General features: G+C 39.3%; 1 protein-coding gene and 1 long non-coding RNA gene across 2 annotated transcripts in view; both read left to right on the top strand.

Moving 5' to 3' along the window:
* LOC138958942 (uncharacterized) overlaps positions 1-17029 on the top strand; it is a 75471-nt gene that overhangs the window by 47948 nt on the left and 10494 nt on the right. The window contains exon 2 of the mRNA XM_070330286.1: positions 11183-11344. Within this exon, the coding sequence (XP_070186387.1) occupies positions 11183-11344 (162 nt within the window). The remainder of the gene's footprint in view (positions 1-11182; positions 11345-17029) is intronic.
* On the top strand, positions 2402-3952 carry LOC138956188 (uncharacterized). The gene is made up of 2 exons (XR_011452542.1): positions 2402-2950; positions 3485-3952. It is a non-coding gene; the product is annotated as an uncharacterized lncRNA (long non-coding RNA).

Here is a 17029-nt window from a genome sequence, read left to right as displayed (position 1 = left end):
CCTACAAAAATCATCAGAGGTCAGGGACGGTTGCCTATGCAAAGAGGTGCAAACATCAAATGTGAAATGCACACATGCTCTTTAGACTTGTCGGTTTACAGTATGTGTGCGAGTCAGTTTAGTTCAACTTAGCCTAGAACGTCGACTATTGAACTAATAAGTAGGTATGGTGGATTAAAGGATGAAGCTGCCTATGTGTGCAAACATACTGAACAAAGACACAGATGAGTGTGAAAACATTAACCAAAAAATGTCAACTCATCTTCAGGGAGTGAGGAGTCGGGGTAATAGGGGGGGGGGGGGGGGGACGTATCGTTTCTTGCGTTCTGGCGCAAGGAAAATGTATTAAAGACACAAACAGCCATCACACCATAAAACATCCATAACGTCTTTATCATTCACTGACGCAGACAGTAAGCAAAGTGGTTTCAAAGAGGCATACAGAGAAGAATTGACCTCTGTGCAACTTTAGAAACACAAAGTCATCAACACAGACTGCTAGAAAAGATGTATGAAAGAGCGATAAGGAGGAGCATCAAGAAGACATGGGCATAAAGTCATCACTCACAGACCGGAAGCAAAGGTATTTCAAAGAGCCAGAAAGACTACAGACGCAACTCTGTCTAGTACATAAAGTCATGGTTTTTCGCTGACACAGATCAAATTTAAAACTGCATCTACTTTACTTTGAAACAAACTGCACGTAAAGTTGCATCAAAGGCACTTAAAAGAACCTATCTTCACTATAGATTCAGGTCTCTCTAACACGAAAACATAAATCTGACACAGACCACAGACAAAATTGTACCAAAGTGGCATAAAAAGGGACATTACAGTTACCCATCTCTCTAGTTCAGCTACCACAGAAACATAAAGCCATAACTCTACATTTACAGAGATCAAAGGCAAAATTGCACCAAAGAGGCATAAAAAGGGACATTATAGTTGCGCATCTCTCTAGCACAGCAACCACAGAAACATAAGGCCATTACTCTACTTTGACAGAGACCACAGGCAAAATTGCATCAAAGAGGCATAAAGCCATCATGGTGTGTATTGATCGAGTCATGGGCGGGTTTGCTCTTTCGCTGCACATAGAGGCGTGTAGAACTTGCCACAGTTTTCTGTCGCACTCTCCTAGCTCTTGTCACCTCGTGCCTGCATCCCCCCAGGGAAGTCCTCTGGTGCCATTATCTTCGTGGCGAATTGTGCTCTTATGGCTCCCGAGAGAATGGAAGAATCCATGGCTTTTTGTCATATCTGTGCAGGCATTTTCTGTTCCGTGTGTAAACTTTTCGTTCACTTTAACGCCTGTATTATGGTTGACGTTTGGGTGGCTGGGTTGGATGTCAGGGGATGGACAGAAAAGACAAATATAGGTTACACACTCCGAGTTCTAAATATCGTGCATATTTTCCCTAGGGTCGATTTTCAGGTATTACCGAGCCTCTGGCAAACGCACCATAAGACCATATAATGACGATATGTCACCATGCGCGGACCATAATACATGCATTACAGCTTGTTCTAGCCTCTGAAAAAGTGAGGATGTCAACAAAGCCGCGGTGTTAGCTCCCTTGCATCAACGTTACATGTGTTGCCAAATCTATAAATAGGACCATCTAGATCAAAATAAAAATTCAAATATCTCAACATCGAAGGGGTCCTAGACCACAATATTTTGCAGGGAACTTAATTTAGCATGTCTCCAGCTGTTGGTAAAGCAATTAGCGTGTATAGTCATCGAGTACATATGGCTTTAACTCTTCAATGTTAAAATGTATGTAGATCGTTAGCTAAACGTGAGTTCGACTTTTATACCGCAGAATATCTCAATCGTTTTGCTGAAGAAAGAAGTCCCAGAGTTAACGATAAATATGCAGATGACCTCTATAAATTATTCAATTGTACTCGAAGATCAAAGACAATGACCAATGACAGGTGAGATCGAGACTCGGTTGATATAGATTATCCATATGGTTGTGATGGATTATCCAGAATAATCACCTCCTCAGCTAACAGAGACATGGGATAATGATGGATATCATATATTGCCCATCGTCGTTTCTGTGCAAGGAAATATACTGTACGTAGGACTTTGGGAATCTCTGCCCTCCCCTGCCTTTTCCGGGACGTTCCCCCCGGACACATTTTTAAAAACTTTTTAAAGGAGTAAAATAAAAAGACCAAACAATACTGTACTTGTTTGACGAAGACGATACGAATAACAACGCACTTTTTAAAGGAGATCAAGACTTTTTTGTTTTGTTTTAAACAAGATTTGAGTTAACAAATGTGGAAGTTATGGAGTTTTGGAACCTTCTTTTTTCGGTGATAGACATGACTGTAAATTGTTTTCAGCATGGAGCATGTCATGTAAACTGAGAAAGAAAACAAATAGACCTTTTTCACTTAAATTTTGGCGCATGCGCTGTGAAGTTTATTGTCAGATCTACCGGAACTAGGGGGCAAAAGGAAAAATCGACAACGAGGCTTGGTGCAAAGTAAAGTGCGGAGACGACGAGGCAAATTGTTGTGTTTGCAACTGCAAGTGCAACAGTGGAATGAAGAAAGAGAAATACGGTGGACAGAATTTGTCATTGTATGGCTTTCCGATGGGTGCAAGTGCGAAGGCGCAACAGCGAAGGACGCGATGGGTGCAAGCAATCCGACGACAGGGGTTTGTCGTGCCATTGAAAAGTCTGCTCGCGTCACTTCGTGTCTGCCAATGGCACGGCTATCAACGATGCCAACTCCGTTGACTTCGTACCCACCCTTAATCTTGGATTTGAGAGAACATCAAGAACAAGTGACTCTAGCAGAAGGACAAGGTACTGGTCGGAGACGTGACTTTGTCCGCTGAAGACTGACGACAAGCAAGCGGTTTTGCTCCCACCCCCCAGTGTCAACGCTGAAAATATCATCGGATCTGGAAGAGACTCAGAGCCAAGTAAGCTTTGTTTGTTTTTATCAATTTATGATCTGCTGACTTCAATTAATTGTCTTCCTACATCAGTGTATAAGAAATTTAAAATCAATCGGCAGCCCAAAACGGATGCATAGGAAGGGTCACGAAACAGATTCAAGATTTTAGAAAACAAACAAACAAGATGTAGACATAAGTCGACAAGCCGCGTGCATTCAATCAACCGACTCTTGAATGGAGAAGATTAAGGAGGTTACTTGATACAGATAGTGATGCAGTTTTCAAGACATCGATAAAGCTCATGCTGAATCATTTTTTTTATTCCCAGAAATGTACCATTGAATTGATGCAACAACAAAAATAGCACTAGATTTCTACAATTTTGATTTTGCATAGAACATCTCCCGCACCCCTAAGTTTTTTTTCAATTTCAGGAGTTATTTCCCTCATGTATTTTCATGCTTAAATGCTGTGAGTGTGATGCATGTGTAATCTGATAACAAGATCATTGATGCTAATTATATTGCTAATTGTATACATTTGATTTTGTATTTACAGAAGCAGCCGTTCCTTTGCCCTCCGCATCCAGTGAGAGCTTAGGACCAGGGCCAGATCATGCCTTTGCAAAGAGGGACACGACTACCTGTGAGGGTATTGTTATTGGAACACAGACTACCTCAAGTTGGCAGAGCTGCAGATGACAATTACATAACAGGCCTCTGTGATTAATCGTCTGACTGAAGATGTTTCTGGCTTGAAGAAAGACAACATGAAGCTGAAGGAGAACATACGCTCTTTTTCTGTTGATTCTCTACTGAAAAATGACACTGCAGTATGGTTTTACACATATGGTGATCTTTCGGTATGCATGTTCCTTCTTCGTAAAAAAGGCAGGTCTACATTACTGGGTTGATGAGCTGCCAAAGGCCACATCACTCCAAAGAGCAAGAAGCTTATTTTGTCATGTAATGGTTTATATAATTTACTCTGGTACTGTATAGAATAAAGGGCCCATTATCAATCAAACCACTGGTCTGGTCCGAGTTTGTTTCATAAATGATTGTATGTGAGCTTACGAACATAACGATTTCCACTTTAAATAAATGCGATCAAGATAATTAGGTAGACAGCATGTCAAGAGATGTTTATTCCTTATTTCTTGTTATAATTGAAGAATATTATTATGCAATATACTGCTTTGTTTTATGGCTTCAAATTGTCTCCCTTGTACCGACACTTTAGTACACAATTTGTGCATTCACTTGAGTTATTTTTTAAAGAAAATTACCCCCCAAAATTATTCAAAACAGTCTTTGACATATCTACAGTTTAATTAAAAGAAAAACTGTATTTTATTTTAAGTGATAAATAAATATAGGCAAATCTTGGGACTGTGCACAAACTGATCGGCTTGAACTCAAAAGTCGCAACCAAGAATCTTCTGCAACTTTTGAGTTCAAGTCTGTCAGCTTGTGCACGGTCCCACAATCAGTTCAATAAGAATTTTCCTTGATATAGCCTGGAAAAAAAAAAGTAAGTAACAAATTTTGTACAAACAAATTTGTTCAAGGGAGACAATTGGAATCATGTTTTTTAAAATCAGTGAATTGCATTATAATTTCATAAAAAAAATAACAAATAACTGTGAAATAAATTGAAAAAAAAGTGCTAACATTATTACCTTGATCAGATCGATGTGTATGACAAGGAATTTCTATGTTTGCTGATTTAGTTGTCCGGTAATGACTTTTTCATGCACGGGGCTTCTAAATTCACTCGCTCAAACGCTCATGTCTGCACCAACATTCACACACGTCCATATCGGCACATTCATAAGGGATGGTGACAACACGCTCTTGAACAACAAACATGGCACAAAACGAATGAACATTTCAAACATTTCGCTATTGAATCAAATCATCAGTACATGGATATCAAATCATAAAACATCTCACAAAATACCTCCTTGCCATTCCAAAGTTGAAGAAGAACACAGTCCGGCATTACACACACTACACTTTCATCACTGAGAATCGCTGTTCACAACACATGTCCTCGGCTCTGATACGTTCTCCGAATAATACACAAAAGTCCTGGATGATGGTATAGTCGGTACGAAGCCGAAACACTTCTTACTATCCTCTGACACAAGTTCTTATCAGCTTCCACAATCTTCTGTCTGAACTGCAGGCATTTAAAAAATTAAACCTGAACTCACACACAGAGGTGACAGCACTACGTACCCTCCCTCGCTGTAAACAAAGTACTGATTTTACCTGTCCATATCGAAGCTTCATACATTTTTCACTTGACAGAACAGTTAACTGTTGCTACTAACTTAATTAACTGGTATTGGAAAAAAATATCACACCTTGAAAACCCTAGTTCAGTATATCATAACTATATGCAGCCTTCAAACGGTTGGTACCGGTTGTTGAAGATCTCTTAGTCGCGCTTCCTTGCATCCGGACTTCTTGGGTCAAAATTGAGGCCTTGAAGGTAGAGCTAATTTGGCCAAGTAAGGAGGAATCTTGTCAGGACCCATGGACTTTTTATTCTCAAGGCCTTCTAGCGCCTTACCTACCTCATGCACTGCCATGTCTGGAATAGTAAAAAAATCGTCTGATTTACATTTGTCATTACAAAAATCATGTAATTTTGAGAGAGAGACTTCAAAGTCAGAATCAGGACTGTTGCATTTTGCAGATTCATTTAGCCTATTGGCAAGGGACAAACAATGGTTATTACAATCTTCAGGGGAGATGGTTGTGGCAGACCGATTTGAGTTCTGTTTAGATTTACCTACTATGTTATTAACAGCACGCCAAACAGTTGCAATATCTTTCTTGTCCTCGATTGATTTATTAAAATAATTTCCTTTTGCTTGACGTGTTAATTCTGTCACTTTATTCCTTTGTTTCTTAAAGTCAGACTTCATGTTGTTTGCTTTGTAAAAATCACGCAGGGACATGGCTTTAATAATCTGTTCCGTCAACCATGGGGGAAGAGATGGATATTTCACTCTGTGGTGACGTAGTGGGGCATGCTTATCCACAAAAGGATAAAATATATCTAGAAGGGCGCCCAACGCCTCGTCAGCAACAACATGATTAAACACAGAGGAAAATGGTGCTAAACTGAGATCAAAGAAGAACTTGGTTTCATCAAACGTTTTAAAGCTTCTATATTCAATAGTTGTATGGCCCTTGTGCACCGGCTTAGGCAACTTGAACGACCAAGAACAAAATATTGAATAATGGTCACTGATGCTTGAAGGTACAGTTTTCACGTTTGACACCATGGAGGTATTATTAGTGTAAATGTGGTCAATCAACGTTGATGTTGTATCAGTCAATCTGGTTGAGGTGTTCACAAGTTGATGGAACCCAAAGAGAGACGTTACTGAGCGCCAGGCTGTCTGGGTTTTATGCAAATCGATGTTTAAATCACCAAGTAACAAAACATTACGATTATTACATTTAATGTTATCCATCAAATCAATAAAATCGTCAGACCAAGCAGAGTGGGATGCGGAATTTCTATATATACAAAGCCGAGGAGAAAAGAATTCGAATTCTTATACGAAATTCGAATTCTTATACGAAAATTCGAATTCAAATTTGAATTCTTATACGAAATTCGAATTCTTATACGAAATTTCGAGAGAGAGAGAGAGAGAGAGAGAGAGAGAGAGAGAGAGAGAGAGAGAGAGAGAGAGAGAGAGAGAGAGAGAGACAATGACAATGACAATGACAATTCTTTATTTTACGAGGGTAACAGAATAAGCATTGGTATACTTTTTTGCATCTGGCCCTCGCCCTAAAGAGGGACTAAATCTACTATAAAACTACTACTACTACTACTACAATACTTACATAATTAGTAAAACAGTATAAGTTTATGTACATACGTGCATTATATGAAACATTGTAGTTTATACATGTTCATGACAAGGTGCAAAGCAAAAATTTGCAAGTCAATTAGAGTAAGAATACTATGCAATAGTACATCAACTCTGCAAGACAATGGATATTATGCAGAACATCATAATTTCATAAACAAAACAATAAATCAAAAGTGAGTGACTGTGTCTCAAAGGACATAACAATCAAGAATATACTATTTTCATTAAATGGGATATATATTTGTTTTTGAAAGAATCTGTGCTGGTAGCTTCCCGTAAGGCATTCGGAAGAGCGTTCCAGAGACGGCCACCTGAATAAACTAGACTAGACTTAAATAAGTCTATCCTAGGAAGAGGAGTGTTAAATTTCATAAGGTGGTGTGAATTCTTCAAAGAGAACTTTGAACAAATGGTTTGGGGTAAAGTTTCGGATATAATTTTATGCATAAAGATTCCTTTTTTAAAAAGCAGTCTTGACTTTAGAGGTAAGATCCCTAAATGTATGTAGTCTAACTCTGTGAGGGTAGTGTGCTTTTGTAATACTACTTTTAGCGCTCTTTTATGTAATCTGCTAAGTGGTTTTAAGGAATTTTCACTTGCTGAGTCCCATAGAGTGGATGCGTAATCAATAACAGATTGAATATGAGCAATGAAGAATAATTTTCTGGTGTGGCAGTTCAGGAAGTGTTTAATTCTAGATAAGAGGTACACTTTCTTTGACACCACTTTACTAAGTTGCTCTATGTGGGTTGACCAAGACAAGTTGTTATCGATATTAACACCCAGCAGTTTGTGATGGTCGACTTTTTCCACTATTTCACCATCTATCATTAAAGCAGGACCAGCTGAATAAATATTCTGGCGTTTTTGTCTTGTTTTTATGACCATATATTTGGTTTTCTTTGGGTTAAGAGACATATGGTTTAGTTCAGTCCACGCTGTCAACTGGTTTAAACTTCTTTGAAGTGATTCTGATAAGCGAGTTAAATTTGTGTTGCTGGAGTGAATTGTGGTGTCATCTGCAAAAAGTTCACATACATTTTGAATATATAGGGGGAGGTCATTAATGTATATAGAGAAGAGGAGGGGTCCTAAAACCGATCCTTGTGGTACACCGTATTTTACTTCTTGCATGCTCGACGCCGAGGCGTTTGTTAGTACAGTTTGTTGTCTGCCGGTGAGAAATGAACTAATAAGTTTGACAGTTTCGATTCCGACGCCATACAATGCGAATTTTCTCAGTAATAACGTGTGATCAATAACGTCAAAGGCTTTAGCAAAATCAACAAAAATGGCACCACAGAATTCATTGTCGTTGATTTTCTCCAGCCATTGATCAACAAGAGAAACTAAGGCAGTGTGGCAGGAATGGTTAGCTCTAAAACCCGATTAGAGAGAGAGAGAGAGAGAGAGAGAGAGAGAGAGAGAGAGAGAGAGAGAGAGAGAGGATTTAAAGAGAGAATTGAATTGAACTTTATTTAACAAGGATTAAGATTTAAGGCTACGGGCAGGTTTCACAGTATTGTGTTCAGCAATTTACTATTTACACACTCAAATTCTACAAAATAAATGTTGGCACACAATTCAAAGGACATGTTTTTCCAACAAAGTGAGTTTGTTACAACTAAAAACAGTAATTTTTTGTATAGTCCTGGTCCTTATTTATATCTAAAAACCAGGCGCAAAGCGGCATACCCTGAAAACGCAAAAAAAGCAATACGGTCATCCTATGCATGCATATAGCTCATATAGCCAAAACCGTTGAAGATAGAAAGACATTTATTGAACAAAAAATATGCCCCACATCATTCTTAACAAGTTTTGTTCTTGTATGTATATCAAAATATTGATTCTCAAATGAATGGTTTGAAAAAATACGACTTCCGGCAGACCTAGACCGTTTTGAAGGGAAAAACCGTCTTTTTTTTCAAACCATTCCTTGGCCATCAATATTTTCATATACATGTAAGACCAAAACGTGTTAAGACTGGTGTTGTGCATCTAGTTTGTTCAATAAATGTCTTTCTATCTTCAATGGTTTTGGCTAGATGAGGTAACAAGAGAAGGATATGGGCATTGGAATTACGTCAACATTTCGAGCATTGTCACAGATGAAACATTTACTGCAGGGTGCTCCTGATTAACAAATCGAGCAAAACTGAAAATTATTGAAGAGAAGACATGTCTGAACAGTTTATAAAGAGACAAGTTTGCAATCATTTGTAAACACCATTATTGTATGGAGGAGTAACTGTTCCCCTACCCCCTAAGAAGGTATTTCTGTCCGTCAACCACGTGAGCGATCGCCACAAATCGAGGCATCACTCGCATTTCAGTTTGGACACACCGGCTGATTGCAAATGCACAGTACGTGTTTCGACACTGAAACGTGACGATTGAGCGTCAAAATAGTTTCTTAAAACAGTCGAAAATGGAGTTAAATGTGACTTCAACACTCAGTGGCGATCGTTAGAGTGGCGATTGTTACTAGACGGACACTAGAAAACCTCAGAAAATGTAATTACTTTGCGATTTTTTTAACTGAAAAACTGTTGCGGTCTTTTTCTGTCGAGCGCGAGCGTCAACGTAAAACAACGTGAGGTCACTTCCTCCCCAAACGGTTAGTTTTTGAATGAAAAGAAAAATGTGGCGATCGTTACATTGTTTAGACGGACAGGATCGCAACTTTGAAACTCGGGTCACCGTGCCTCGATCAAGGGCAAATTGACCTCGGCAACATTATAACTCACTTCAAGGGTGCACAAACTTGTATTTACAGTATACAAAATTAGGTAAACTTGTGTTTTTGTCCTGTGAAATCACAATTAGTTTCGATGCTCTTGATATCGCTATGCGGACGGACAGATCCGAATCCCCATACATTTTTTTTGCGGAGCTAGTATAAGTTAGAATTTGTGTTATGGATATCGATTGTTGTTGAAAAACAATCATTTCAATGTGTTCTGGCACTCTCAACCACAACAGCATTGATACTTGTGCATGTGTGTGTTGGAATTTAGTTCTTTGTTTAGTGATGCTGTGGCAAAAGTAAATTCATCCGTCCGTATTTTGACGATCGCCACCATTCACACGCACATAAATAAACACATTATAAAAAAATTCAACTTTTATTTTCAAAAAAGTATTTAAACAACAACTAGTTTGCATGTTAATACAACAAATACAGCAGATTCTCACAGATATGGATTTAAAAGACTAAGCAAATCTGAGACTATCAAAATGGCCTAATACCATGAAACCTGCCTACGCCTTTTCTTACAATCTGTCCTTGGGACGCACAGACACACAATTATATAATCAAAACATGAAAAATTAAAAAGTTAAAAAGTTAACCAACAAAAGGTGGTCGGAAAACTTCAGCACGTGATAATAAAGATGACGATGATGATGATGATGACGATGATGATGATCATGATAATGATGATGATGATGATAAGGCATTTTGTTTGTTTGTTTGTTTGTTTAACGCCCAGCCGACCACGAAGGGCCATATCAGGGCGGTGCTGCTTTGACATATAACGTGCGCCACTCACAAGACAGAAGTCGCAGCACAGGCTTCATGTCTCACCCAGTCACATTATTCTGACACCGGACCAACCAGTCCTAGCACTAACCCCATAATGCCAGACGCCAGGCGGAGCAGCCACTAGATTGCCAATTTTAAAGTCTTAGGTATGACCCGGCCGGGGTTCGAACCCACGACCTCCCGATCACGGGGCGGACGCCTTACCACTAGGCCAACCGTGCCGGTTAAGATAAGGCATGAAGAGCATACATATGTGGTTATTCATAAAATCAAATGCATACTATGCAGGTGATTATAAATACAAGCTGGTAGCAGTCGAACATGTAGCAATAGCACAACAAAATTATGTTCAGAACATACAATGCACAGCATATCTTTGACGTAATACTAAGTGTGGTAAATCAAAAGGCGTTAAACTACTCAGACATTAAGTGGTTTTTAACACATTTTTAAAAACTTTTTAATGACTTTAAGTGCTTAAAGATGATGGAAGCGAATTCCAAACTGAAGTACCCGAAAAAGCAAGACTGGTCTTATACAGGTCAATTCGTGGAATCGGTGGGATCAAGTTGACCGACCCATATCTGTGGGTAGCTTTATTAAATAATGATGTAATGTAAATCGGCACTTTACCGTAAGAGAGAGAGATACACTTTCGCATAGATACACAGACTTGAACGTAAGCAACTATCATTAACCCTCAAAGGCAACATAATTATCTTCATTTCAAAAAGCAATACTGTTATCACTCATGTCATATATAATTCTTTAAGCTTTGCCACTGACCAAAACCTGTACTTTGCAGGAGGAGCCATTGACTGCTACAAGTGCACGTCTTACAACGGCAATGACCAGACTTGTGAAGACCCCTTCAAACAGGACCTGAGTACCGTTCATCTCATAGCCCGAAAATGTCAATATGGCTACTTCAGTGGTACTCACTGCATCAAGCTGAAAGGCATTAAAAGTGAGTGGATTGATAACAATGTAAACATATATTTATGACAGTGTGTGGATTTGGGTGTGTCGTGGGGGGATTCTTTCAACACAGACCTCGTTATCGTCATTGTCAACGCATGGGACTGCCGGTATGGCACACATTGCATCAAGGTGAAAGACACTACAGGTGAGTGTGTGGATAAGGGTGTCTGGGTCGGTTGGTGCATGGTCCCTGATACTGATAGAGTAGGGGTCGGCGAGAATGTGTGGATACTTTCTAACAGGCTCTCTACCGTTCATCTCATGGCAATGGACTGCCAATATGCCAATTTTTTTTTTAAAGACAGACCTCGTTATCGTCTTTGTCAACGCCTGGGACTGCCGGTATGGCGCATGGCACACATGGCATCAAGGTGAAAGACACTACAGGTGAGTGTGTGGATTAGGGTGTCTGGGTCGGTCGGTGCATGGTCCCTGATACTGATAGAGTAGGGGTCGGCGAGAATGTGTGCATACCTTCTTACAGGCTCTCTGCCGTTCATCTCATTGCAATGGACTGCCGATACGACTTCTACAGCGGCACACTATGCATCAGACTAAACAATAAACAGTGTGTGTCTGGAAGTGTTGGTGCTGGGTGTGTGTGTGATTGTCGATGAAGGCGAAATTGTGTAAATCTTCCAGGATCTCTCTATCGGTCATCTAATGGCAAGTGACTGCCAATATGGCGACTTTAGAGGCACACGCTGAGTCAAGTTACAGGTACTGAAGGTGAGTGTATGGGTGTTTTGATTTAGGGATGTGACTGAACTTAAATGTAGTAATGATTGGCAAACAGGACAACTCTATACCGTTCATATATCTCATAACGACGAATTGCCAACATGGCTACTTCGACCACACCCTATATTTAAGGTTTAAAAACAAGTGTGCGCGCATGCGTACGTGTGTGTGTATGTGTGTGTGTGTGTGTGTGTGTGTTTTGGTGTGTGTGTGTGTGTGTGCGTTCGTGCGTGTGTGTGTGTGTTTGTGTGTGATTGCGTGCGTGTGTGTGTGTGTGTGTGTGTGTGTGTGTGTGTGTGTGTGTGTGTGTGAGAGAGAGAGAGTGTGTTTGTGTGTGTGTGTGTGTGTGTGTGTGTGTGTGTGTGTGTGTGTGTGTGTGTGTGTGTCTATGCCCGTTTCTTTTGCATCTGTAGCAGAATACTCGTAATCTTCTAAAGTACAGCAATCTGCTCATTAATGCCTAGGTCACATGTAGTTGTGTACGTGGACGAGTTTTATTAAGTAAGTCCTGTCTCTGCTTCTCTGCTGTCAATTTCGCTCGCTTTCCCTGGGGCCTAGTGATGCCTTATTGGATGTCTGCAGAGGCTCTGGTGTTGTGTGCTTTGGGGGAGAGCAGGACTGGTTAGACGGGAAAGACAAAGGAGTTAGCAGCGAAGTACTAGTCATGCGAGGGTAATATAGAACAATGGCAGCGAGGGTAATTCAGAACAAAATCAATCTCATCTACGTCAGTGGTTCTAATGAATTGTTATCGCTTTAAAGTCTGACTGAAAGAAAAAGGTATTGTGTAGTGCTTTGTTGCCAGTGAGTAAGTATCACTGAGGCTTAAACTCGATGTTTTTTTCCTAGTTTGTAATTTTTGACTCACCTGAGTAATTGGAGAGTATTAGGATTCATATGTCTCCGTCCGTATACATACGTCCGTGGATAAAAAAAACTTAACGTTGAGGTTATCTCGGATGTTTTTCAAGCTAGACCTCTGAAACTTTGCACACTTTTAGGGTTTGATGATCTCACGAAGTGACTCCAGTTTGGTTCACCCTCGTCAAATTTTGGGGTCACAGCGGGGTCATGTTCGTTTCATAAAAACTTAACGTTGAGGTTATCTTGGACGTTATTGAAGCTGGAGCTTTGAAACCTTGCACTTCTAGGGTTTGATAATCTCCCGACTTGATTTAAGTTTGATTGACCCTCGTCAAGTTTTAGGGTCACAGGGGGTCATTTTCGATTCATAATAACTTAACATTGACGTTTTTTCAGGTGTTTTTGAAGCTAGAGTTTTCAAACTTTGAACACATCAAGTGTTTGATCATCTGTTAACATGAGCCTAGATTGATTTACCCCCGTCAAATTTTGGAATCAAAACGGGGTCATGTTCGTGGACACTTTATGTTGATATTTTCTCAGTTATTTGGGGAGCAATAGCCTCCAAATTTCACACAATTGTAGGAGTTGACAATCAGCAGACATGGCCCAAATTTGGCTTGTTTTCATCAAATTTTAGAATCCCAGCATGAAAATGGAAGGACTTTCACCACTGAAAATGTCCACTGAGCTATCAAGGATATTAGTCTTGACCTCATTAAGCTATGATGTCATTGTGTGATTTGGTCACAGTCTTGGCCAGACTATTGGTGATGACATCATGTTATGATGTCTTAGTGTCAGAAATGAGGTCACGAAAGTGTCTAAGTATTACATATTTTGTCTGGGCTAGCCAAAACTCAATTTGGTCAAGAAAATTAGTAATTATTATGATTCTTGTTAAAAAAAATCCTTTTTTAAAATTGGGTGTATGTTGAGTATGTCAGGCTAGTGATGGTGGTGGAAAGGAGGTCGGGGGTTGTGCCAGTTTGAATATGTAAAATATTCTTGGGCTTAATAACTAAATGGATTAATACAGATCACATAAGGAGTTCTCTTGAACATTATTTTATGAAGCTGGAATATAATGGGGGTAAACTTACAGATAGTCAGTCGGCTAAGGACCGTTTTGGTTACTTTTTGGCGTCACGTTAGCAAACACATTTTTCTGATAGATTTTAACACCACAACACTAAATCTAAAGTCGTGGGGCAATATTCCAAACCACCGGTGAGAAAAATGTTGGTTTGTGTGTATGTTTTTCTTCTTTGGCGTTACTATTCTCGTTTAGGGTTCATAAAACGGACATAAAGATTAAACCGCTTGACAGAAATTCTATAACTGTAAATCAGTCAAAAGGGAAGGCATTCATGTACATGTTTGTGCCATTTAAAATGACGTCATTATCTGTTTGTGCCTGTAGTTTTGACGTAATTCAGTATGCTCAAACAAATCATAATGAGGCAAGTAATCGGCTTTGGTTTTCAGTGTAAAACATTTGAACAGTTCCAAGAAATGAAACATACACATGTTAATTTAAAAGGATCAGTAAGGCAAATTAAAAAGAGCATCTTAATATCATTTGCAGGTTTAAACCTTTTGATTGTGAGTAGTTTCAACGCCGTATATTCGGCTATACTGATAGCGCGCTGACTCCAGGTGTAAACAAAGCGTTGTCGCCAACTTCACGGAAAGTGTCCCCCATTCAAAACAAAATGTGTCTCTTTGAAACCATGTACAGCTTAAATTCATGGTTGTGGGAATGAGTAAGGTTTGTATTTAGTACATGTTTGTTTTTCAACGAGAAATATACACGTTAACGAACATACTAACCGATTTGCTGTAGATCTGTGCTAAATGAAGCATGTTCACCCACTTTCATCCCATCCTACACGCCTCTTTGTCGATAAATAGACTGACAAGCCAAACTATTATGTTCATTGGTGTGTCCTGCGTTGATATGTGAAATATCAACATTCAAAACGGTCTGTATTGTGCAAACATTCAACAAGAGATCAAGCAGTCAAACCTGTGTGGTAGCGCACCGCCGCAACGTCGGGATCAATCTAGAGAACTTATGGACAGCTTGTAAGACAAACATTGTTACAACACAAAATAATTATTTTACCGTCGAGAAAAAGTCAGTACAATTCAAACCTGTGGATGTAGATCATTTGTGTCGCGGAATTAAGGGGTTTGCATTTATGAACATACACGCACGCACGCACGCACGCACGCACGCACACACGCACACACACACACACACACACACACACACACACACACACACACAAACACAAACAAACACACACACACACAAACACACACGCTCATACCCTCACACACACACATACGCACGCAGACACACACATATACACATACACAAAAAATAAACACACAGACATAGACAAACTGACAGACATACACACAGTGAGACAAAAACCGACACAGACACACACACATGCACGCACGCACTTACGCTCGCAAACAAAGACGTAGAGATGCTTACAGCGATACACTTACGCAAAAAACAAACAAACACGCACACAAACACACAGACAAAAAGACAGACTTTATTCTTGGTAGAGAAATGCATTTTTTTGTATTGCTTTTTTCTTTAAGTGCAGATACCTCGCCGATAGAGAGTGGGAGAGAGACAGACAGAGACAGACAGAGACAGACAGACAGGCAGAGACAGACAGACAGACAGAGAGAGAGAAAGAGACAGAGATAGACAGACAGACAGACTGATAGACAGACAGAGGGAGATACAGACAGACAAACAAACAGACAGACAGACAGACAGACAGAGACAAACACACAGACAGAGACACACAGACAGACTTTAACATTGTTTCACTATTGTATGTGTAATTGATTTTGTTAAACCACACGTTACGTTAACCACTGCGTGTGTAACCATGTAAAAAGTTACCATCGCTTTATATGTGTTTACTTGCATTGTAATCCTAGGGTGGGGTATAAATGTATGTAGCGCGCAATACATGCCTTTCAGCAGACTAGAATTGGAATTTTTATTTGAAGACTAGCGTAGCAGTGTGACACGTGGTTCATACGTTATTACCTTATTACAAAAAGAAAAAGAGAACGGCACTGACGCAACCGGAAATAGAATTTATTAATGAAATGCTATCATCAATTTAGTAATTAATACGATGTAAAACATCCTAAAACTGTCGTATGATCACGACATCGTTTAGCATTTCGGATCAAATGGAGCCAATGTGTTCACAATGCACTAATCACAGACAACAGTTATACACTTAACGTACATGTAACTCTCCAAATGACATTTTCTGCCACTTGAAACAAATGACTTTCGAAGGAAATTTAACTCAAATATATAAATATTATGTATGAACTTTAATATCTACTTGCACTTTTTGAAGAAAAAGCTTTTTCTGAGATAAGGTGTGTACCTCCTAAATTTAAAATCTTCCCGTAGAAAAACCGGAAGTATCGTGTACTAAGCATATGCATATGTTTAAAAAGTTATTTGTGCTAATGTAGAACATCCTGCCTATGTATATGTATAGGTTTTGAATACTTTAGGGGAAAGCATAGCCAATATTCATTCATTTTTAACTAACACCCCTAATCTCAGGGCCCGTTTTGTTAGTGGGGGTAGGGTTTCAATGAGTCAAAAATCACTTTCATTCAACGTTTTCTGCCATTTCAAATACATACACGTGTAATTGCACAATTTCTTGAATTTTAAGATGCTTTAACTGACTATACCAAGAAAACCTGCACTTTTTGTAGAATCATTTTTTTGTTCATGATTTATGTTTAAACATGTCAATTCTTACGGCAAAAAATGCTAACGGTTGCCTCACCTACGACGAGAATCGTGTCTGCCAATTGAAATGCATATATTTTGAAATAAGGGGAATCATAACATATTTCAATGTAAAGTGTCTCACTCTAATACCTTCTGGGTTCATGGTGTATTTGTTTAAGTGAATTTGCAGATACGGCTTTTTGAAAATGACAGCTATACATATATGTTATTAAAACTGAAACTGGTGAAGTGAAAAACAGACAT

Source organism: Littorina saxatilis, linkage group LG2 (assembly GCF_037325665.1).
Source record: "Littorina saxatilis isolate snail1 linkage group LG2, US_GU_Lsax_2.0, whole genome shotgun sequence".
NCBI classification, from domain to species: Eukaryota; Metazoa; Mollusca; class Gastropoda; order Littorinimorpha; family Littorinidae; genus Littorina; species Littorina saxatilis.
Note: the sequence above shows the minus strand (reverse complement) of the source record. Positions and strands in the feature narration are given on the sequence as shown.